Genomic DNA, 21,818 nt, shown 5'->3' with positions numbered 1-21,818 from the left:
AGTACATCAGAGACGACAAGAAGCCTCGCGACCTTGTCAACTCTTAAAGGAGCAGGACAACCTCCATCGGACCATCACATGCGACCTCGTGGGCTACGGGAGGAGCAGGTCCGCCTCTGGCTTTCTCCATCGATTCGCGTTCAGGGGATTGGATGGATCCCCCCCTCCATTTAGCATCCCCGAAAATATTTGAGCAAGTGCGTAACATGAAATGGCATAGAAATCGTGCTAAGTGCTACCTCTAATTTTGTCGCACATTTATTCAATTTATGCAATTTACAAATTATACCAAGAGAAGAGAAAAAGTAATTTGGCATGCATGTTGGCAAATATAAGATGCACACGATGGCAATTATGCAAACTTTTTTTTTATTGAAAGCAGGAAGAAGGCAGTAGCGACTTACTAGATCAATGAAAGATGAAAGATGCGGATACCTTTGTTCAACTTTATCCAGACCAATGACAGTACAAATTTCAACGGGACAAAAGGTGATTGTAGATTGATAATAATGTGGAACAAAATAGCAAATAAGCTAATGTTCTTGATCGGAAAGAAAAATCAGGTGATAGGGACTTACCAGATCAATCAAATTAAGATGCAAAACGGGAGCAACTTTATTCTGATGGCAAAAGAACAGTCAGGCTTGTACCTGAGGTACATGATTGGAGAAGGGAAAGGGAAGAACAATAATAATGCACTAGTCCATCTTGAGGGACCAGGCACAACAATGCTTCAGATCCGAGAACCAAACCTGGCAGCTAGCTACTGTGGATCATATCCAAAATATAGCCTTTAATCATAAATATTTAACCTTTAAGGTAAGGTGGTCAAACTTAATAATTTTCGACGCAAATTTGCAAGTATTATTTTTATTTGATTTTATATAGTGTTTAAGAAGTTATCCATGGTTGTTTCAAAAGTTTTGACCAAATCTTGTCCTAACCTCGTACAGCAGCAAAACTAAGGCCCCCACTGGGGCTTATCAATCGGTCATACACAAATCTCATGCAAAAGACATAAAGCCCCCCTATATGCCATCTGGTTTAGTTGCAACATAACTGGACACATGACAGAGTGTATGGTTGATACATGCAACAGTGACATCATACAAACAGTTAACACCATAATTCCATGCAATTGAGTAAATATATCATTATGTTAAGAGGTCATATCTTAGTGAGACGATTTCTAGTTACATGGCATAGGCCAACATCTGGTTGGCCAATGACCACACATGATTGATAACATAGTATTTTTATTATCGAAGCTGTCATAGTATTTTTATTATCAAAGCTGTGATAGCAACATCTAGAAAGATAACATGCCCCCCTCCCTTCTCCCTTTAAGAAAACATCAAAGGACGAATATTGTCCATTCAATAAAAGCTTAAAAAGGATTGTTCAGTTTTTCCTTGTATGTAGTGTAATACCTTTTTTATGACGAAAAGTCCTCTTTGGCATATCAAAGTTACTGAAGACTATAGAGCACAGCTTTCCTTGCATTATAGTATTGAGCATCTGACAATCAAATCAGGCATGTGCCTTCAAAAAACGTTACTCCCTCCGTTTTAGATTGTAGTTTGTTTTGACTTTTTATCTATAAACTTGGTCAAATTTGGAGCAGTTTAACTTTGACTAAAGTCAAAACGACTTGTAGTCTGAAACGGAGGAAGTAACTAGAATCCTCGGGTCATTTTTTGCTCCATGTGAAGAAGGTACAAGAAGAATCTGCTTTCCTAGCAAATGGTAGAAATAGAATCCTTATCCTGAAGTGAAGAAAGTGGTACAGGACTTCCAAATGACAACCTTGAATTGTTTTTTTTCTTTGTGCCCGATGAAAATATATGTAAAGTAGTTAATAACCTGTATTGAGACCCTATGCGGGTAGCGTACAAGATAAACCGCAGGCAATCAAGCCAATTTTTACTCATGCATGATGAAGCAAATGATGCATTTTACTGCTACACTTTGTGGAAACTTAAATCATGCTAATCAAGTCAATATGGGAACAAACAGTGCAGCAGAAACTCCAGTGATGTTAGAGTACATATTGAAGAATGCCATTTGCATACTGAAGAAAAAGAAACATGAAATAGAAACAAGATGGTGCCAAAATATGACAGCGATCAAGCAACATAACACATAAACTAACTTTGAGCCTTGGGAACATGCACACAGCGATCTCACTTTTTTGACAATAACAAAAGAATGATGTCCATGTTCCAAAATAAATTGTCATATGATATTTCACAGGTCCAAATAATAGAAACAATCCACCTTGTAAATAAATGTTACAGCACAAGCTCATCGCACATGAGCCGCAACAAACTTGCTATACATTTGTCTTGCTCCTAAAGTACCATTGTGCCTATTAAAAAAAGTACCATTGTGTAACCCCTAAAATAACTTAAGTAAATAAGCTATTTAAGTTCCTTGGTGTTCGCAAAAGGATAAACAGACACTTTCTACAAATGCATTAGATGCAAGAAAGGCAAGGCAAAAAATATTCCTAGATGTCTACTGCTCAGATACGGTGTTGCAGTGAGAATCAGAACACATTAAGTACACCCCAATGTTCAACACAAGTATACAATTAAGTTATGAAGCATGATCTTTGTCGTCTGCAATGAGAGGATATGACCAAAAGAACAGCTGTTTGTGCTAACCACTAAAGCTTGCTCCAGTAGACACAAACTATGCTACCAATCTCTGATGGGCAGGGTAGCTCAACCTTAGAGGTCAAAGAAATCTGATGCATGACTAATCCATAGGTCCCATAATCTAATCAACAAATATGAATACCAATTCAAAGAAACAGTTTCGTATGGGTGACGCATCACATGATGTCTAACTTTTGAAAGGTGAATGTATAAGACAACCCTCATCATTCACCATATAAATAGTTCATGCTTGGATACTAGTTACCCCGACTCATAGTGCGCTAGCTAGCCCTACAGATCAATGGATCCTTTGTACCTATCTCAGATCATACCGGATGTGTTGGATCCATTTATTTCAACCATTTCACTCAGAGTAACCTACAACAGCAGGCTACTTCTGGCAGGAGCAGCGCTTAAACCATCTGCAGTTGTAAGCAAGCCACAGGTTGATGTTGGTGGCAATGACATGAGGGTTTCCTACACACTGGTAAGCTAGGTGGTTTTAAGATATAGCTATCAAAGGGAACAATATATGTCAATCCTATTGTTTCTTTTATAACTAATATTACAATCTCTATTGGTAGGATTTTTTAAAAGCTCTTTTGGGAGAAATTTCTAGTCTATTCTATTAAGTTTTATGAAGAATACTTACTAGCAAAATACAACCTACCTGCATGACAACCCGTTTACCTTCACCTAAAAAAGGTATTGGTGGATCCAGATGCCCCAAGCCCAAGTGACCCATCGCTGAGGGAGTACTTGCACTGGTAAACCAATCACAACATATTGCAGCTATGACCAATTATGGCAAATTACACCATTCTTTTTTTGACCCATGCATTTGACTTTTGATATATATATATACATATATTTTTAGTCTGCTCTCGTTATTTATGATGCAACTGTACTTTTTGTAGGATGGTAACAGATATCCCTGAAACAACTTCCATCAGCTTTGGTATGATGTGTTTATAGCAAAGGGATGTTTGATGTGGTTTTCTTTTTTAGTTAATTTTGTCACTGTGCAGGTTATGTTCCACAAAGGCTCAAACATGTTATTACCACTAAATCATACTAGGATATCAAGGAATAAAAACTGAATGTTACACAAGCTGTCAGGTGACACTAATGCATATACAACTTTTATAACAAGCTTGATTCCCTCAAAGACAAACTAGGGGCCACTAATTATAGATCACAATCACATAACAAGGCCTTAATTTTGTTTAAATGAGTAACAAAGATACTAGGTGCATTTAAACTGTTTTAAAAACAGTTCCTCTTAATGGTACAGAGCTCAGAATCTGATAAAAGTTTATAGTGGCAAGTATCCATGTTAATGAAGCTAAATATATCAGAAAGAATTTTACAACGGGTCATTCTTTGATGACCAACAATACATAGAATGGGGGCTTATAATATATTGGAATGCCTAAGGATTTGTATTTCGCTACACGGAACATAAAGTTTTACTCGAGTTGCACACTTTTTACTTGCAGTGAGTGCATCAGTAAAAAATCATTATAATTTTATGCAAAGTCTGGTACCATTTAACTTCAGGAAAATCTCAACAGATTACTCTTGTATGCTTTTTATCGGAGTTGTAAAATAAGCTACTCAAACACTTACAATAGTGTCATGCTACCGCATTTACTTCTCTCACATGCCAAGTGGTTTCATTTTATTTGTGGTATTTAGAGGATTTTTGTATTTGTAATATGCGATTTTGCTTCTAACTACCATACACTGGAGTAAAAGGTTGCCCTATATATTGGAACAAAAATTTGCTCCTATGGCTTAAACACATATTTCTATATCTATAAGAGCTGTATTTGTCTATATCAAAAGAGGCAACTGCACCATATATGGAAATATGGATGAGTCAACCTACATTTGAAGAGAATAAACTGTCTTATGCTTATAGTCGAGAACTTCATAAATCCAAAGTGCCCGAATGACCCTGCAGGCGAAGAGTTAATATTATATGAGAAGCCAGAGCCAAGATCAGGCATCCATCGGATGGTATTTGTGCTGTTCCGCCAACTTGGCAGGCGGACAGTCTTTGCACCGGAAAAACGACATAACTTCAACTGCAGAATTTTTGCACGCCAACACCACCTCAACATCGTGGCTGCCACATACTTCAACTGTCAAAGGGAGGCAGGATGGGGTGGAAGAAGGTTTGCGCCTGAAGGCCCTTAAGAGAAGTACTAGCAAATATAGCCATCACAAATTATGTGCTTATATATACAGAACGCACTGTACTATCTCTATATGCAGCACTATATATTTAGAGTGCATCTCTAAATGTGATGATAATGTGGCATACACATTAAGAGTTGATCAGAGCTTGTTTATGACATAACTCAGTTATCAGTACAACAGATAATTAATAAGACAAATATTATCTGGGAAGAACCCAAGATATATATGTATATATGTAACTTTTACAGTAGGAATAACTCAAACTTAAATTTTAGGCATCGCTTTGCATTTGGACAAGCTTTATTATTGAACAAACTCACCTCAAACTTAACTTATGGCAGAAGCACCAACGGGAGGAGATTAATCACTTCCTCTCAAGGTGGCAGATCTCCACCAATTCCCATGACTCCAAGCTTTTGTCCTCGGTATCCGTCATATACAGCGCAAGCTCGGAGATCTCAAACTGCAATCCACAAATCTCCTTGTCTATCTCCTCTACCTTCTTCCTTGCTACCTCCTTCTCCTCATCTGTCAGGTCTCCATATAAGAGGCTGACGTGTGGCATATATGCTGCAATGAAGCAGATCATGAATCATCAATCCATCACCAACCTGAGAACTTTAGTAGACAAAAAAAATTTTCTGCTAGATGCTAACTTACGGGTTGATCTCTCGTACCCAAAGTGGCCACAGCAATGATCGCTCGCTTCCACCACCTGAGAAAAATTCAGATAATATGATGCACACTGTACAGACATTTGATCCGAGCTACGCCAACAAAAATGTTCGAAACTAAACGATGGCACCGACATGATCGATCACACCTCTGAATCCATTAAGCTCTCGAGTCGCACTCCTAAAACTAGGAAAAAGCTTAGGAGGAGAAGGGGAAGGCTGCCTAGTGGGTAGTAGGGGTACCTCGGGGGTGGGCTCGAGGAGGAGGTAGACGCACTGGTAGAAGAAGTCGCCGCGGGCGACGCCGACCACACGGGCGGTGTAGGGCCGGACGCCGGCGGCGGCGGCGCGGAGCGCCTCGACGGCGGCGGATCGGCGGAGGCGGATGGCCCCGACGACGGTGGCGTGCGGCTCGAACGCCGGCCCGCCGTGCGCGGCGCGGAGGCCGGCCATGACGCCGCGGAGCCGCGCGCGGACGGGCTCGGGCGGGAGCGCCCACACGGAGTACACCTCCTCCGGCGACTGGTCGCCGGCGTCCATGTGGAGCCGCGTGGTCGTGCCGGTGAGTCGGAGGCGGCGAGCGGCGAGCGGCGCCGGAGAGAGGAAGCTGGGGGGGAATATGCTTTTGCCGACGAGAAGCATCGCGTCGCGGGAGATGAACGGATTAATGGGACGCCTCGCCTCCTGAGTTGCATCCTAGGATGAGACACTGACAGGTGGGGCCCAGCTCGAGACACGGATACGAGGGCCCACATTCAGTGACTAGTACTAAACTCGTACTGTAATTACGAATTTTTATGTGCCGCCGTCGATAATAAGTTTAGAATTTGACTAAGAACCAGCGCAGTCTAGATCTAAATCTAGAGTTAGTACACTAAGCAACAATATAATGTTAGAAATTAGGACTAATCTAAACCTAGAGTTAGTACACTAAGCAACAATGTAGTACAGTATAATTTTAGAGATTAGGACTAACCACACGTGATATGACTCAACAACGTCAAATCTAGTCGTAATAAAAACAAGTAGGCACATTCATGTTTTGATAAGCACACATGGCAACTTGTAGCTAAATTTACATAAAAAATGACAAAAATCACCAGGTAAATGGTGCCAGCAAAACATGGATAGACAAGTCACTTTTGGTTACTGACTTGTCGATTGATCTCATCGGATAAATATGATAACAAGCAGAAATATGAAATGCTCTCAGTTGTTCAAAACTGTACTCAGTAGTCAGTAGCCCCTCCATATGTGATATATTTCATGTCCAAAGCCTTAATAAACAAGTACAAATCACATGCATTTAGCTACCCATTTGTCCTAGTTTATTGAGTAAAATTCTCATCAAGATTGAATATCCTACTAAAAATTTTTCACAAGTGCTACCTCGGAATTCTAGCTCCCACATCAACACTACATTATGCAAGAACATAAAGTGAAATACTATCATCTAATGCTTATCATCTTTGGGGGTAACATCTTTCTTTGCAGCCTGGGACTCCAGCTCCTTAGGTGCAGCCCGCTCAGCAGATCTGCAGAAATGAAAGAAGATACAGCAGAAGGCGGAGATCAGATGTGTTGCATTGACTTACATTTACCAGAGCTTTTCAACGAAGCCCAAAATAACGTGTCGATAAAAATGTAATGGCTAAACAAAATGCATCACAAAGTCAAACCCACAAATGCCTGAACACCATTATGAGATAGTGCACACATGGAACCATGGAAGAGTTGCAGATCCCAACTGCTGCTAATGTTACCCTAGCACATAAGCTTTTCTATTTTAACCAGACTCTAGCACATAAGCTTTTCTATTTTAACCAGACTCTAGCACATAAGCTTAGTAAACTGATTTCTTCTCATATTCAAAGAGCAAAATCTGATTTCAGCAATGATATATATAAAATGCTACAAGAGAAATCAGTCAGTTAAGCCTTTATGCCAGGAAGGTAGGAAATACCCAAACCCAATAGCATTATAAAAAAACAGATAAGAGCTAAAAAGACCAAGACATGAAGTTAATGGGCTACTCAACTACTGTTGGCATTATCAACAATGACATGGTCTTATAATATCCAAAAGTTGAGGAGCATATGGCAACACACGAAATCAAAATCTGGCTAGCTTGGATGAAGTTGATTAGTTGATCTAGAATCCATCGTAACTAACCAAATATACAGTAAAGCCACAAAGCAATTTATGCACCCTTGACAAAGCCATAAATGATATAACAAAACACTCCAATGGGTAGAACCGTGTGAAAGAAAAAAAAAAGCTAGTGAGCTATCCACTCTTCACAAAGGAACTTGAAACAGAAAATAGATTAGCATCTAAAAGACAAAGTATAAAACTGTGAAAGTTTACTAAGTTGAAAATAAGAATTATGAGTTAACCCCATGTGCTGGTATTTTAGCTCCAACAGGTATGATTGACGAAATGTGGAACATGGAAAAAACATGGAGTGAAAGAGCCCACAACTTTACAGTGTGACATAGAGAGATACAAATTGCAAGCCAAGATGTCGACATGTCGAGTTAAGAACCTTACAGCTGTGAATCTAGGACATTCAATCTACAAGAGAAATGTGCAGCATAAGTAGAGGTCTTATCCACTGGTGCAGAAATTGATTGTAGCCACAGAGTTGACAATTGAGCATGTAGAATAAGCAGCCCGTCACTTGACAACCACATAACAAGATTCTACATACTGTATAGGAAATCAGAACATATCACTTCTTGCGCGGCATTGGCACCTCATGATACTTCTTTAGACAGGCAGGTTGATTCTCATTCGATTCCATGTTATCCATACACAATATGCTACCGCAGATGACCACACATGTACTGGATTGGGGATTCATAGGAAGCACAAACTAGAAAGGAGTACTAATTATCAAGTTTGATCCCTCTAGTTCATTGGAATTACCTCAACAGGATTGGACTAGAACTCTACTAACTCTACTTCAGCAATTTGCATAACTACAAAAAAAAGGGCCAGCAAGAATTCAAATACAGTCGAACCTGGGTATCAAATTAGCCGCACCCTTAGCAAAAGGGCACGGGAGATCATGAGCTACGACAGATAGTTAGCGGCGAGAGCAGATAAGCTAGGAGGAGACAGAGTTAAACAGCCGTACTTGGTGGCGGCTGCGTACCACACATGTCACCGGATTGAGGATTCATAGGAAGCGCAAACTGGAAAAGAGTACTAACTATCAACTGGATTGGGGATTCATAGGAAGCGGAAACTGGAAAAGAGTACTAATTATCAAGTCCGATCCCTCTAGTTCACTGGAATTACCTCAACATGATTGCACTAGAATTTACTAACTCTACTTTAGCAATTTCGTTAACTACAAAAATAAAAAATCAGCCATCAGCAATTCAAATACAGTCGAACTTGGGCATCAAATTAGACGCGCAGTTAGCAAAAGGAGGCTGGAGATCATGAGCTAAGACATGTAGTTAGAGGCGAGAGCAGACAAAGCTGGGAGGAGGCGGAGGTAAATGGCCGTACTTGGCGGCGGCGGCGGACTCCTCCTCGAGCCAGTTGCGGATGTGGCGGACGTTGCGGCGGAAGATGGACGCCGACTGCTTCACGTCGCTCCGCAGCAGCAGCACCGCCGTGCCCACGCCCACCACCGTCAGGATGAAGTTGGTCAGCGCCATCGCTCTCCGATCCCCCGCCTCCGATCGCCTCGCCTCCTCTCCAAAACCCTAGCGCCGCCGGCAACGGAAGCCCAAATCCGATCCGCGATTCGGACACAGCGGCGCGCTATCGGAGGCCTCGTGTGCTGAGAGCGAGGGCATATGGACCTGGGCCTTATGGGCCTCGGTGTTGCAGGCTTAAATTGGTTGCCGGGCTGGGCGGCCCATTCCTCTCCTCTGCTCCAAATTAGCTTCTGCTCTTCCTATCTCAAACAAAAAAAAATGGACAAATTGACAGACATAAAATGGGCAAATTGATGTTCAAAAGAAAAAGGGAAATTAAAAAATTGAATGATTTGGATTTGATTATAGCGTCAACAATGTGAAATTTTATGTAAATTGATTTCATGCAAGTGAGAATAAGTGAAACCGAAGGATACAAAGATCTATTATATACTAAAAATCCATTAAACTTTCTATAAAACGCTCTTGAACCGGCACATGGAGATCCTAAAAACGCTCCTAAATTGCTACATGACACTTAATAAATTAAATAAGTCCTAGAAGTTCTAAGAAAAAAAAATAAGACATCCACCATCGATTTTTAAAGATTTCGTGCAAGTAAGATCCAGTGAAACTGAAGGGAAAATGCTGTAGTAAATTTTGCAAAAATACAGATATTTTTATCAAATTATCACAAAACCATATGATACACGGTCTTGCTAGTTTTATGATTGGTACAAGTATACATAGTTTTGTGAAATTTACTCAGAAAGTTTCGAGGAGAAGGCTCGGTTGCATGCTTCTGCTGTCGGTGTTGCCTGTCTGTACTTGCAGATATTCTCTGCCCTTTGCCGATAACGGCAGCCGTATCCCTTTGATCGTGAGCCATCCATGGATCCGGACGTCAATCCAGCGAAATCTTGGCCTTTTGCTACCTGGTGAGGTGATGAGGTGATCAAACCTCTCTCTGCTGGATACAATGCAACACTCGCAGAGTCGCAGTGCCCACTATCCTGGCCTTTCGAGACGTCGATAGGTTGCTCTCTGCTGCCTTCCTTGTCGGAGAGGAGGACGAGATGAGCAGCGGCAGCAGCAGCGATGCACCGGCGGCGAGCATGACCGCCGCCGCGCCTGCGGCCGTGGTCGTGGAGGAGGATCCTCCTGCGGCTGCGGCTGCCACCTTCAGCGAGGAGCAAGAGAAGCTCGTGCTGAGCGCGTGGAATGCCATGAAGGGGGAGCCCGCGGCCGACATCGCGCTCAAGTTCTTCCTCAGGTTGTTGCTGACAAAATCATGTATTGATCTGATGAGTTTTGGCAAAAAAAATAATAAATTGATACTTACAGTTCTTTCTTTCAAAAAAAAAAATCGATATGGCTTGCATAGTGCATATACTATAGCTACTGGTGAGTTTTGTTTTTAGCTTCTTGTGTTGATTCCTTGATTGGTAGTTCACCAAACAAAAAAAAACGAGATTTGGAAAAAGAGATGTCCCTCCAAATAAATTTTAAGAAGAAATTGTGAACATAGCTTCTTGTGTTGATTCCTTGATTGGTAGTTAAAAAAAAAACAAGATTTGGAGGGAGAGACAATCCCTCCAAACAATTTTTAAGAATAAATTTGTGAGCGTGTTAAGAATTAAACATGAGACCTCAAAATTGAAACCACACGCCCGTTGTCATTGCCCTATTAAGTACATCTCTGATTGGTAGTTCAATGGATGCATCATAGCAGAAGAACTTGGCAATTACCATTGTCTTACTGGTAACAGTAAGTCAGAAATCATGAATTATTCCACAGAATAAATCCTGAATCATTCCAATATACTATTAGCATACAGAACACGGGCAAATATATGGGAATGCGAGTATGGGACGGAGTTTAACACTGATTGATCTGTACTAGAAGCTGTCAAAGTTCCATCAGTCAGGCAGTGAGATACGGTCATATATATGGGCCACCATGCATATGCGTTCATCATGTAGCATGGAATACTACGTAATGATCTTGCAATATAAATAAAGAACTTAAGAAAGAAAGAAAGAAAGAAAGACAACCTGATGCGATCTTCCAAGGCATCCTCAGCCCAAAAAGCTAATGGGCGGCTAGTCGCGTGCGGTCTCCCCCGCGCGACTGGACACGTGTCGCGCGCGGAGAGGGTGGCCCACGGCGCGCCGTGACTGAGGAGCGATTTTTCTGTTTTTTTTTTCTTCCTCTTCTGTTTTTCTGCTTTTTTTCGTTTCTCTTCCGTTTTTTTTGTTTTTTTCGTTTCTCTTCTGTTTTTGTTCCCCCCCTTTTTTAAGATGTACGTGTTACAAAGTTTGTATTCGTGTGTATATCAAGTTTGTATTCATACGTATACAAACTTTGTGTTCATATTTTTTTCTCTCCGTTTTTAATATGTACGTATACAAAGTTTGTATACACGTATGCAAAGTTTATATACGCGTATGTAAAGTTTGTATACGCGTATGCAAAGTTTATACACGTGTATATAAAGTTTGTATATGTGTATATTTTGTATACATCAATTTTTGGTACACATAAAAATTATATATACACGTATGTATATACTTTGTATATATATACATAAAATTTATATTATTAATACAAAATTTATACGTATGTACATAATAATATAAAGTTTATATGTATGTATACATAGTATATACATATATATACATGTAGTAGTAGCAGTAGTAGTGTATGAGTTGTAGTAGTAGTGGATCTAGTGGTCGCGCGCCCGTGCGACCGCGCGACTGATCGCGCAGTCGCGCATTAGGGGCGCCCCAATGTATCGAGAGAATCATCCAGATAGCTTAGTTTTTCCAGATCAGATGTCTCTCTTGCCTGCACACGCGTTCAAAGAGCCACAGCAAATTAAAAATAATCAAAATGAGGTTCTAAGCTTCTTCACACGCTGGACAGCCACCCTGCTAGCTGCCTATATAAACTAAACCAAATGCATCCCAATGTAGATGATCACACCAAATTAACAAAAAGGAACACATTGATCGAGAAATGGGGTTCAGCGAGACGCAGGAAGAGCTTGTCCTTCGCTCATGGCAATCGATGAAGAAGGACTCGGAATCCATTGCTCTCAAGTTCTTCCTCAGGTGAACTTCCATCTTCACTATCGGTCAGGATGATTCAGCTGACTCCATGGGTTCAACTTCTGTCAGTATCGCTACCTGTTAATTACGTGTTCTTAATCACTATATGCAATGCACCAATATGATAATCGTCCATGTCTGTACCCATTTACGTCGTGATTGTGAGACGCCATGAACAGAGTTGCATTGCATCGCATTTCTGAAGTATCTGAACCTGCATTTTCTTTCTCTCTCTCTCTCTCTCTCTCTCTCTCTCTCTCTCTCTCTCCATTGTCAGGATCTTCGAGATCGCGCCGGCGGCGAAGCAGATGTTCTCGTTCCTGCGTGACTCCGGCGACGACGTGCCCCTCGAGAGCCACCCGAAGCTCAAGGCCCATGCCGTCACCGTCTTCGTCATGGCAAGCAAAAACACACACTCTCTCCCATTTCCACTCTCTGCATATCCTCATCTCACTATAACCATGGCTGCAATGCAATGCTCCGGCTTCAGGCATGCGAGTCGGCGACACAGCTGAGGAAGACGGGTGACGTGAAGGTGAGGGAGGCGACACTGAGGAGGCTGGGCGCAACGCACGTCAAAGCCGGCGTCGCCGACGCGCACTTCGAGGTACACCAGAAACTATATATCAAGATTCGCATAGTAGCCAAAATTTGAATTTTCAATATTAAATTTGGAGTTGATTTTAGGGTTTTCTCGTCGAAATTTATTTTTCAGCTTTTGCTTTTAAATCGTTAAGAATACGTATATAAAAGTTTTCTTTACAAATTATTTTTAGTTTGCAAATATGCCGTTTGGTTTATTCCTTTAAAAAAGCCAAGCGATTGGGCCGGTAGATTGCATAGGTTAATTTCATGAAGTACATTGCGATGAACTTATGCTGCAGATATGGGGGAACAAAAATGCAGGTGGTGAAGACGGCGTTGCTGGACACCATCAAGGACGCGGTGCCGGAGATGTGGTCGCCGGAGATGAAGGGGGCGTGGGAGGAGGCGTACGATCAGCTGGCTGCTGCCATCAAGGAGGAGATGAAGAAGGCTGCCTAATTCAGTTGCTATTATGTGTGTCTGTCTGCCTCGCTAAACCTTGCCTAATAAGGGTCTAGTTTGCATAACTGAACTGTCCTTGCTGTGCAATTACCTCTGCATCTGTGTAATTAACTTTGTTTTGTCAATCATCCTGGACGAATGAAATATCTGCTAGTACACCGTTGCACCTTCAGAACTTACTGCTTCAGGACTGACGCCTCCTTTAAAATGGAGGAAATTTGAAAAGTTTTGGAGAAAAATGAATAAAGAAGAACATATAGTAGATCTCTTGTGAACTTTTTCCCTTCGGAACCTGAACAAGATCCTCCAACCAAAACTAGAGAGAAATAAGTTCACTAACATATGGGACCGTGGATGGTAGATCCCACATATCAATTATCATGTCGTGGGACAGTTGCGTAGGATCCTCCTGAATTTTTTAAAATTTTGTGAACCTTTTAATTTTAATATTAAAAATAAATTCTTCTAAAACTTATTTTTAAGATGTGAATCTTTTGGTCACGCAAACCAAACTAACGTAGCAAAATAATATTGTCACGCCGGTCTCGTTGGCATGACAGTGTTATTTGGCCACATTACCCTCGTTGGCGTGACATTGTTATTTGGTCATGTCGCTTTCGCTAGTGTAACAGGATAAAACTGTCACGACCACCGTAGGTGGCGTGTTAGTATTGTTTTGCCGCGTTAGGTGGGTTGGCATAAAAGGTTCGAATTTTAGAAATGAATTTTGAAATGGTTTATTTTTAAAATTTAAAATTAAAACGCTCCAAAAAATGAAAAAAAAATCCTCTACCATAAGTCCACGACAACAGATTTTGTACATGCTTGTTATTTTCCTTGATTTACTTATCGTTTTCTTCATCAGTTCTTTTATGTCTACACCCTCCATCATTAAAAAAATTATTTTTCACCCATCCAACACATAAATACAAACAAAAAATGATCAGATTCTCAAATCCCAATACAATTATTTATCTATTATTGATATATTTATTTCTTACTTCTACACACTTTCATACAGTGATTATAAAAAATAAATCTACTTATGAACAAACAGGAGGAGTAAGATGAATTTATTTTGAAACGGACCGAGATCAAATAATTGGCATGTCCCTATCTCCAATTGATTACTACACGCTGGTCACGATTCACGAATTAAAAAGGTATAATCTCAAACCGATGCGTCATTTGCATATCTCAGATAATTATCTCGTCTCACTTTGCCATCAACAACTTTCTCCTTCCTCCTCACATCTCGCGTCGCGTGAGATGCACTCGTCACGCACGGGAGCAGCAGCGATGGGTTCTCCTCCTCCCCATCGCCTGCTCCTCCTCCTCGCGGTCGCCGCCGTGCTCCCCCGCTCGGCGGCGGCGGCGGAGGGGGTCATCCGGCTGCCGAGGGGGAGGGCGTGCGCGGCGCCGACGGACCCCGCGGCGTACGACCGGCCGGTGATCGGCATCGTGTCGCACCCGGGGGACGGCGCGGGCGGGAGGGTCAGCAACGGCACGGCCGCCTCCTACATCGCCGCCTCCTACGTCAAGTTCGTCGAGTCCGCCGGGGCGCGCGTCGTCCCGCTCATCTACAACGAGCCCGAGGAGCGCCTCCTCGAGGTCCGTGAGACTCCCTCCCTTCCCCCCTTTCTCCCGTTCTTCGTTCCGCTTCCAAATGTGTGCGCGTGGAGTCGTGCTATGTTCGTCAATTCGTCATTGTCTAGAAAATTCTTCGTGATATGTTCGCCACTACATTGCATTCCCCTGCGTTTTGGAGAATTGGTGCTAATCCATTCAAATGGGAAACAAACAGGTGTAGTGATCCTCTCTAAGCAACTGCCAAAGTATATTTTAAGTTTATCAGTGTTAATTATTTTATACCATTCCATAGATTATTCCAAATTGTCGAGGAGGCAAAACTCTTAAGGCTTGTGTCTCGTAAAATGCTATCTGACTGCTCACTATCATTAGTCTCGCTCCTTGTGTTGAGCTGGATGCTGAACCAGCCGGATTGTTTTTTAGTTTCTTGTGGTTTTTCTTCAGCCTATCAGGTCGTAGTTGGTTGGAAACCTCATTGAGCATGGATTGATATGTGGATGCCTGAACTGTCAATATCAAATGTGAATTTAGCTGAATTGTTTAAATACTTGGTTATGCCAATTATTTAGGACGAACCTTTGGAATCATTTGGGTACTTCAGATCTGTCTGGAATAGTTGGCCTGTCATGTTTTAGGTTACCATACATCTTTGCTTATCTTTTGCAAACACATCATCTCCTGAAATAGGCCAATTGTGAAGTACTTGGTGGCCCTGCTTACATGCTACTTATGTTTTCTTTTTTCATGAAATAACTTCCTCATGGTTTTGCTTGTGCATTTTCTACAACAGAAACTGAGTTTGGTTAACGGCGTTCTGTTTACTGGTGGTTCGGTGAAGAGTGGCCCATATTTTGAGACCATAAAGAAAGTGTTTCAGGTACCTTTTGAGCATCACGTTCTGATTCATAGCTGATGCATTCTTCTCTTCTATTCTTGTTATTTGTACTATAACATATCCCATCTGAGTGCCGCAACACAACTTCATTACATCTACCTTATTTATCCTAACCCACACATAATGGAAGGACTAATTGTAGTTTTCGTTGTTTTGTTCTCTTTTAGTATGTCTTGGACAAGAATGATGCAGGGATTCCATTTCCACTTTTTGCACAGTGTCTTGGTTTTGAGCTTGTAAGCATGATTGTCAGCAAGGTAATTTCACTCCTTTTCGGACTCTGCACAACAAAGAGGGGGCGAGGGGACTCTGGATTGTTTATAGCCTTACTAGGTTAAATAGATGTCTTGTTGAGGAAATGGTCAGTTAGATGTTACAGAAAGAATCTTTTCTAATGCCTTGTGTAGAGAAGTGAATCAATGACTACAGTATTATTTTCCTGAAGAGGCCAAGTATACTTGTTTCTCATCCCGCTTTTTTGCCAATAACCAGCAAATAATATTTCTTATTGCTATGACATTAGGACAATAATATCTTGGAGTCATTCAGTGCCACAAATCAAGCATCTACTCTTCAATTTCCCAATTACTCTTCACTTGAGGGATCAGTATTTGAAAGGTATGTATTGAATGCTAATGCAACCTTTCTTGTTATTTTTTGATGGGCACTTGGAGATTTCATACTTTATTTTGTCCCATCTTATATAGGTTAGTAATTTCTTTTTCACAAGATAAATTGCAACTGAGTATAATATATATAGGCCATTTTGGTGTTCTCTGTCCATGTTATTGCTTTGGCTAATCTGTAATTATAATAGTGGAATTAAGTACTGAACATTATCTAAATTCACAGATTTGATCCTGATCTCATCAAGAAACTAAGCACCAGTTGTCTTGTGATGCAAAACCACAAAGTGAGTAAAATCCTGCATTCTATTTTCAATTTTTTTTAAATCAGCTCCCTGTGAAAACTTAAACATGATATATATCATGGGTGGTTATTCAGAATAACTCTTTCTATGTAGAATAATCATCCTTACTCTCTAGTTTGTTAATTTTCCTAACATGGTTTATTTTCTCAACTGGTCAAAGTATGGTATATCACCCAAGACATTGCGAGAGAATGTTGCCTTATCAAGTTTCTTCAAGATTCTGACAACCTCACCTGATGAAAATGGCGAGGTACAAAATGTAGTCGTTTTTTATTTTATCTCCTGCATGAAGAATATATTAAAGGTCCTTTTGTCTCTCAAGTAAATTTATAGTTATCTTTTCTTTCCTTATCCTGCCACTTAAATAGTCTGTATTTATCTAATCTGATTCTGTGGTGGTGTTAAGTGGTATAAAAGGACAACTGTCATCTAAATCTCCAGTGTTCTGATCTCGTTGAAGGATCACCAGTTCCTTTAAGGTACAACAAACTAATTTCCTTTCATTTGGAAAATCAGGTCTATGTCTCAACCGTGCAAGCAAACAAATATCCTATCACATGCACTCAGTGGCATCCTGAGGTATGCTGACCATAGTGCTACTCGTTATGCTTGAAGTTTGAATATTTATCTGCTACCCAGTTGACAGGATAAGCCCATTTTGCAATCATACTTATCACTATTTGACATTTGTGGAACTATTTTTAGTCTCTTGTGCTGGAATGGTGGGTACCCAGAGTAGTGAAGCCACCTACCAAGTTCGGGTCTTACTCTGTTTTAAACTTGAAGTGTATGGCATTTTTGAATCACTGTTTTATATTTTAACTTGTTCCATCTCCAAAATATACAACATTTCTAAAGATTATGCATTAATGTGCTACTCAATATTTCCTTTTATAAATGTTCTCCTCTGTAATTTATCTGATTCTCAGCACTTGGGTAAATGATGCCTTTTTACCATGATAAGTTTGTTTGCATACTGCAGAAAGCTATTTTTGAGTTTGGTAAACAAATGATTCCACACAGCGAGGAGGCAGTACAAGTGACACAAAATTTTGCCAACTATTTTATCAGGTCTGTGATTAAGGCGCTCACTTTATTCATTAAGTTGGCATTACTCCATGACTGCATCCTACTGTCCTTGATATTTTTGGTCATGCATATCATTCTGTGATGAAAAGTTGAAAACATACTTGCGTTGGTGGCACATTACATGTCCAAATTATTCTATGGAATTAAATCTAAGACGATGATGGGCCATTAACCTTTCATGTCAGTATCTCACCTTTTAATGATAATCTTAATCTTTTACTGGCACTTCCCGATTATGCGTAATCACAGTAGCTGTTCAGTTTGTAGCATTCGTGCACAGCGTTTTTATATTTCAAAACAATTGTAAGCCATGCTCCCCACAAGCAACCACAGTTTTCGCTATGAAGCAAAACCCAAAACCGATTGAGGTACAGCATGAGCATGAGTGCATGACACACTCACACACCCTTTATGGGTTGGCTGCAGACCAAATAATCCCAGGTCATTTCAATCGTTCCTTGTTTATAGCTTCTGTTGCAACAAGCCTGAAACATACCAGTAAATTGCAATGCTTCTGTTGCACCATGCTCCTTCCAGTGCATGCTATCCATATGCAAGTGCTAAATTTGCAATTCCACTGCAGTAAATCATGTTCATCGCATTCTCACCCTGTCGCTCTGACTTGAAACAGCCAAGCCCGCAAGTCCCAGAACAGACCTCCCGCAGACAAGGTGTTGGACAACCTGATTTACAACTACAGCCCTACGTTTATTGGGAAAAAATCGTGAGTCTCTTGTCACTTCCTGCTACGCTGTCTGCTATCCGTTCATTATTCCTCTGATCAAATGAACACATTTAAATGCAATGTAGGAAATCGTTCGACGTGGTCTACATCTTCTCCTAATGGCCAACCTGATCATTGAAAGTCTTCGCTATTGTATTCTACATGGAGTGCTTCACTGTGTATGAGTATATATGTGTCCATTGTCTACCATTGTGCTGCATTGCCGTTGCCGCTGTAATTTACCAGACGAATCAAGAGCGGATTTCGCTCCCTGCTTTGGAAGGAGGTCCCAGCTGTTTGATCCGCGGTCACATTATTCGTTTCGGACCCTTGGAAATTAAACAGCAAATATAGTTGTTGGCCCAACTGAGCCCGCTTTTCATATGGACACTAATGCCCAATTAGGCCCGTTAAAATTGAAGATGTTGTTGCTGGTACTTTGGTACGTCATCCGTGTATGAGTCGGTTTTTAAATTCGTTCGCTTTTGGAAATACATATATGTGTTTGAGTCGGGTTTTAAGTTCGTTTGCTTTTCGAAATACAAGAGTAGTCGTATAAGAAATCTCTTTATAAAAGAGATAATTCAAGAAATACCATTGACAAGCGTTCTAATTACATGCTAACATGAGATTATCATACTCCTAATTGTAGCTCATGATTTTTTAGAAAAAATATATTTTCACCTAAACTAAACCATATAACAATAATAAAATTAAAATAGACTTTACCCATTGCAACGCACGAGCATTTTTTCTAGTATCTATGAAGTTCATCCCCTTAGTATAGTTAATGCTAATTCTCTCTTCTCTCATAGAGCCACGTTATCTCAATTGTTTTAGTTTTTGGATGATTTATCAAGGGTATAAATTGTATCTCTTCACATTACCTCAATTATTTTTAGCCTTTCGATGATTCATCAAGGGTGTAAATTGCATATCATCCCTCCAAAAGCCACATCATACAACCCAATTATTTATAACCTTTGGATAATTGATAAAGGTACAAAAATATATAAACACGTGAAAGAAAAATCATATAGTAGATAAGAAAGAAAATTTTAGAACTCATATCACACAATTCTCCTGCAGCAACGTGCATGGTATCCATCTAGTATAGCTAAACGTGGGGTATCTTCGTTCAATAAGCTTGCCTTCTAGTTCTACCCCTGACTTAGTGTCATCCACTCAATCAAAAAGAAATGCAGGTTGCCGTCAAAGGACCAAAAGAGAAACGAAAGCAAGATACAACTACAAGTGGCAGAAATGAGGATAAAAGGCGGAGATGATCACAGAAAGAACTTAAGCAGGGAAACATTTTGAGGAAAGACAGAACAGAGGAACTGCAATTGAACAAACTGAAACTGAAAAGGCACCTTTAACTGACCGAAGACCGATTACACTGACTGAAAACCACTACCTTTAAGAGGTTGGGTTTAACTAAGCTAAGAGGACACGACATGATAGAAACTGAAGATAGTTTGGGTCTTGCCCAGGATACTAAGGCTTGAAGAGCCAAAGCTAGAAACTGAAGACTCTGGTGCAATGAACCCGCCGGCCTCCAATCCATAAGCTTGTTGGTATTCAGCTTAATTCGTCGTCCTAAGGAAACTGGAACTCATCATCCTGAAGAGGAAAAGGAGATTCTAAATCAATGTGCATCATCAAGAATTAATAAAAACCCACAGTTCCTAAATCTACTTACCTCGGCGCGAGTGGGACTTGTTCTGGCTTCACAGATCATCTTTCGGCTTGGACGACGGAGGGAAGTCCGTCACGACGACTCTACCAAAACTGCACACCACCACAAGCAAGCAAAATTTGACATGAATTCAACATGAATAGCAAAATTTAACATGAACTTCACCGTAACTGCAGTGCAGACCCCAACACGAATCAAACAAAGCAAAGCAAAATTATACCGCCTTCATAGTGAAACGTTTTAGGTTTAACTAAGTTTATAGAAAAATTTAAAAACATCTACGACACTAAAATTAGTTTTATCAAATGTAACACTAAATACATATGATAATATATTTGTTTTGTGTTGAAAATGTTTTTATATTTTTCTTATAAATTCGATCATTTTTTTAAGAAAATATTAACTGAGAAAAAATCAAAACAAATTATAATATGAAACGAAATTCTCTCAGTCCTAAAATAAATACAGTTTTGCACTGTTCATATCTTTGTTTTATTTGAAAATTTTTATGATTGATATTTTTATTATTATTAGATGATAAAACATAAATAATACTTTATGTGTGATTAAATTTTCATAAATTTTTTATATAAAATGGACGGCCAAACGTTGAACATGGATATTTACGGTTGCACTTATTTTAAAACGGATGTAGTATTAACTTAAGACAAAAACTAATTATAATATGGAACGGAGGAAAATATTTACGGATGGTCATCGTCGAACTCGATGTGGCCGTCGAAGCCGAAGCCGCTGCCGTCCCTCGCCCTCCTGTCGGCGTCGGCGCGCATGCGGTTCAGCCGCGCCGACTCCTCGTCGGTGGCCCGGCGAACCTCGAAGTCGTCGCCGCCGCCGCCGCCGGCCGACTGCGTCTTCTCCGCCCAGCTGTCGAGCCACCGCGACTCCTCCGCGTTGGCGTACCGCATACTGATCTTGATAGGTGGGCCGTCGTCGTCCGATGTACCCACCGCCATGGCGGTGGCGGTGGAGATCATCAGGTCGCCGGCGACGACGACGAAGAGCAGGAGGAAGGCGAGGGAGAGGCGGTGAAACCCAGCCATTGTCTCAACCCAGCCTCACACTTGATCGATCTTGCACTAGTACTTGGACTGAAATTGTGTGGCCTGATTAGTTGCTCAAGAATTCAACAGCAGGCATGGCTGTATATATGGAGGTGAGAATCGGAGAAGAGATGGTGCAGAGGTGCCATTGCTGATTGATGAACTGCATGCTGGATGCTTGTGTGGTTCGTATAACCGTCGTCTGTCACGCAGCGCGTGCCTTCTGGCTGTACTGGTAAAACAAGCCAGGTATATTTGTTTGTGAAATGATTTTACAGTTCTTTTGTATATACTAGGAGGTATACTACATTTTTTAACGTAAATTTTGGTATCTTTTGATATTTTGATATTAGGAGTAAGAAAATTTACACTAAAAGATTTGATACCTCATAAATACAGTAAAATTTTTCTTGCTTGTGTGGCCATGCCTCATGCATCAGCATTTGACTGCCTGATGTATGTATGTAAGTAGTACTAGG

At 40.7% G+C, this 21,818-nt stretch overlaps 6 protein-coding genes across 6 annotated transcripts; 3 read left to right on the top strand and 3 right to left on the bottom strand.

Moving 5' to 3' along the window:
* Positions 1-2,733: 2,733 nt before the first annotated feature.
* On the top strand, positions 2,734-4,862 carry LOC127773965 (protein HEADING DATE 3A-like). The gene is made up of 4 exons (XM_052300215.1): positions 2,734-3,147; positions 3,366-3,427; positions 3,578-3,618; positions 4,627-4,862. Exons 1-4 carry the CDS (start codon positions 2,962-2,964, stop codon positions 4,860-4,862), a joined length of 525 nt encoding a protein of 174 aa, XP_052156175.1. The 5' UTR covers positions 2,734-2,961.
* Positions 4,863-4,970: 108 nt separating this feature from the next.
* LOC127773963 (cyclic phosphodiesterase-like) lies at positions 4,971-6,207 on the bottom strand. The gene is made up of 3 exons (XM_052300212.1): positions 5,783-6,207; positions 5,526-5,580; positions 4,971-5,435 (listed from the first exon to the last, which is right to left on the bottom strand). Exons 1-3 carry the CDS (start codon positions 6,179-6,181, stop codon positions 5,230-5,232), a joined length of 660 nt encoding a protein of 219 aa, XP_052156172.1. The 5' UTR covers positions 6,182-6,207; the 3' UTR covers positions 4,971-5,229.
* A 536-nt stretch (positions 6,208-6,743) lies between these two features.
* On the bottom strand, positions 6,744-9,317 carry LOC127773964 (uncharacterized). The gene is made up of 2 exons (XM_052300214.1): positions 9,059-9,317; positions 6,744-7,074 (listed from the first exon to the last, which is right to left on the bottom strand). The coding sequence occupies exons 1-2, from the start codon at positions 9,208-9,210 to the stop codon at positions 6,993-6,995; spliced, it is 234 nt and encodes a 77-aa protein (XP_052156174.1). The 5' UTR covers positions 9,211-9,317; the 3' UTR covers positions 6,744-6,992.
* Positions 9,318-12,185: 2,868 nt separating this feature from the next.
* LOC127774816 (non-symbiotic hemoglobin 1-like) lies at positions 12,186-13,514 on the top strand. Its single transcript, XM_052301108.1, has 4 exons — positions 12,186-12,306; positions 12,581-12,701; positions 12,794-12,910; positions 13,210-13,514. Exons 1-4 carry the CDS (start codon positions 12,212-12,214, stop codon positions 13,345-13,347), a joined length of 471 nt encoding a protein of 156 aa, XP_052157068.1. The 5' UTR covers positions 12,186-12,211; the 3' UTR covers positions 13,348-13,514.
* Positions 13,515-14,570: 1,056 nt separating this feature from the next.
* Positions 14,571-19,024, top strand: LOC127774622 (gamma-glutamyl hydrolase 2-like). The gene is made up of 10 exons (XM_052300902.1): positions 14,571-14,961; positions 15,731-15,817; positions 16,003-16,092; positions 16,359-16,453; positions 16,688-16,748; positions 16,927-17,016; positions 17,283-17,345; positions 17,749-17,837; positions 18,487-18,579; positions 18,666-19,024. The coding sequence occupies exons 1-10, from the start codon at positions 14,620-14,622 to the stop codon at positions 18,697-18,699; spliced, it is 1,044 nt and encodes a 347-aa protein (XP_052156862.1). The 5' UTR covers positions 14,571-14,619; the 3' UTR covers positions 18,700-19,024.
* Positions 19,025-19,920: 896 nt separating this feature from the next.
* On the bottom strand, positions 19,921-21,472 carry LOC127774623 (uncharacterized). Its single transcript, XM_052300903.1, has 3 exons — positions 20,987-21,472; positions 20,282-20,370; positions 19,921-20,202 (listed from the first exon to the last, which is right to left on the bottom strand). Exons 1-2 carry the CDS (start codon positions 21,337-21,339, stop codon positions 20,310-20,312), a joined length of 414 nt encoding a protein of 137 aa, XP_052156863.1. The 5' UTR covers positions 21,340-21,472; the 3' UTR covers positions 19,921-20,202; positions 20,282-20,309.
* Between the last annotated feature and the right edge of the window lie 346 nt (positions 21,473-21,818).

Source organism: Oryza glaberrima, chromosome 5, assembly GCF_000147395.1.
Source record: "Oryza glaberrima chromosome 5, OglaRS2, whole genome shotgun sequence".
NCBI classification, from domain to species: Eukaryota; Viridiplantae; Streptophyta; class Magnoliopsida; order Poales; family Poaceae; genus Oryza; species Oryza glaberrima.
Note: the sequence above shows the minus strand (reverse complement) of the source record. Positions and strands in the feature narration are given on the sequence as shown.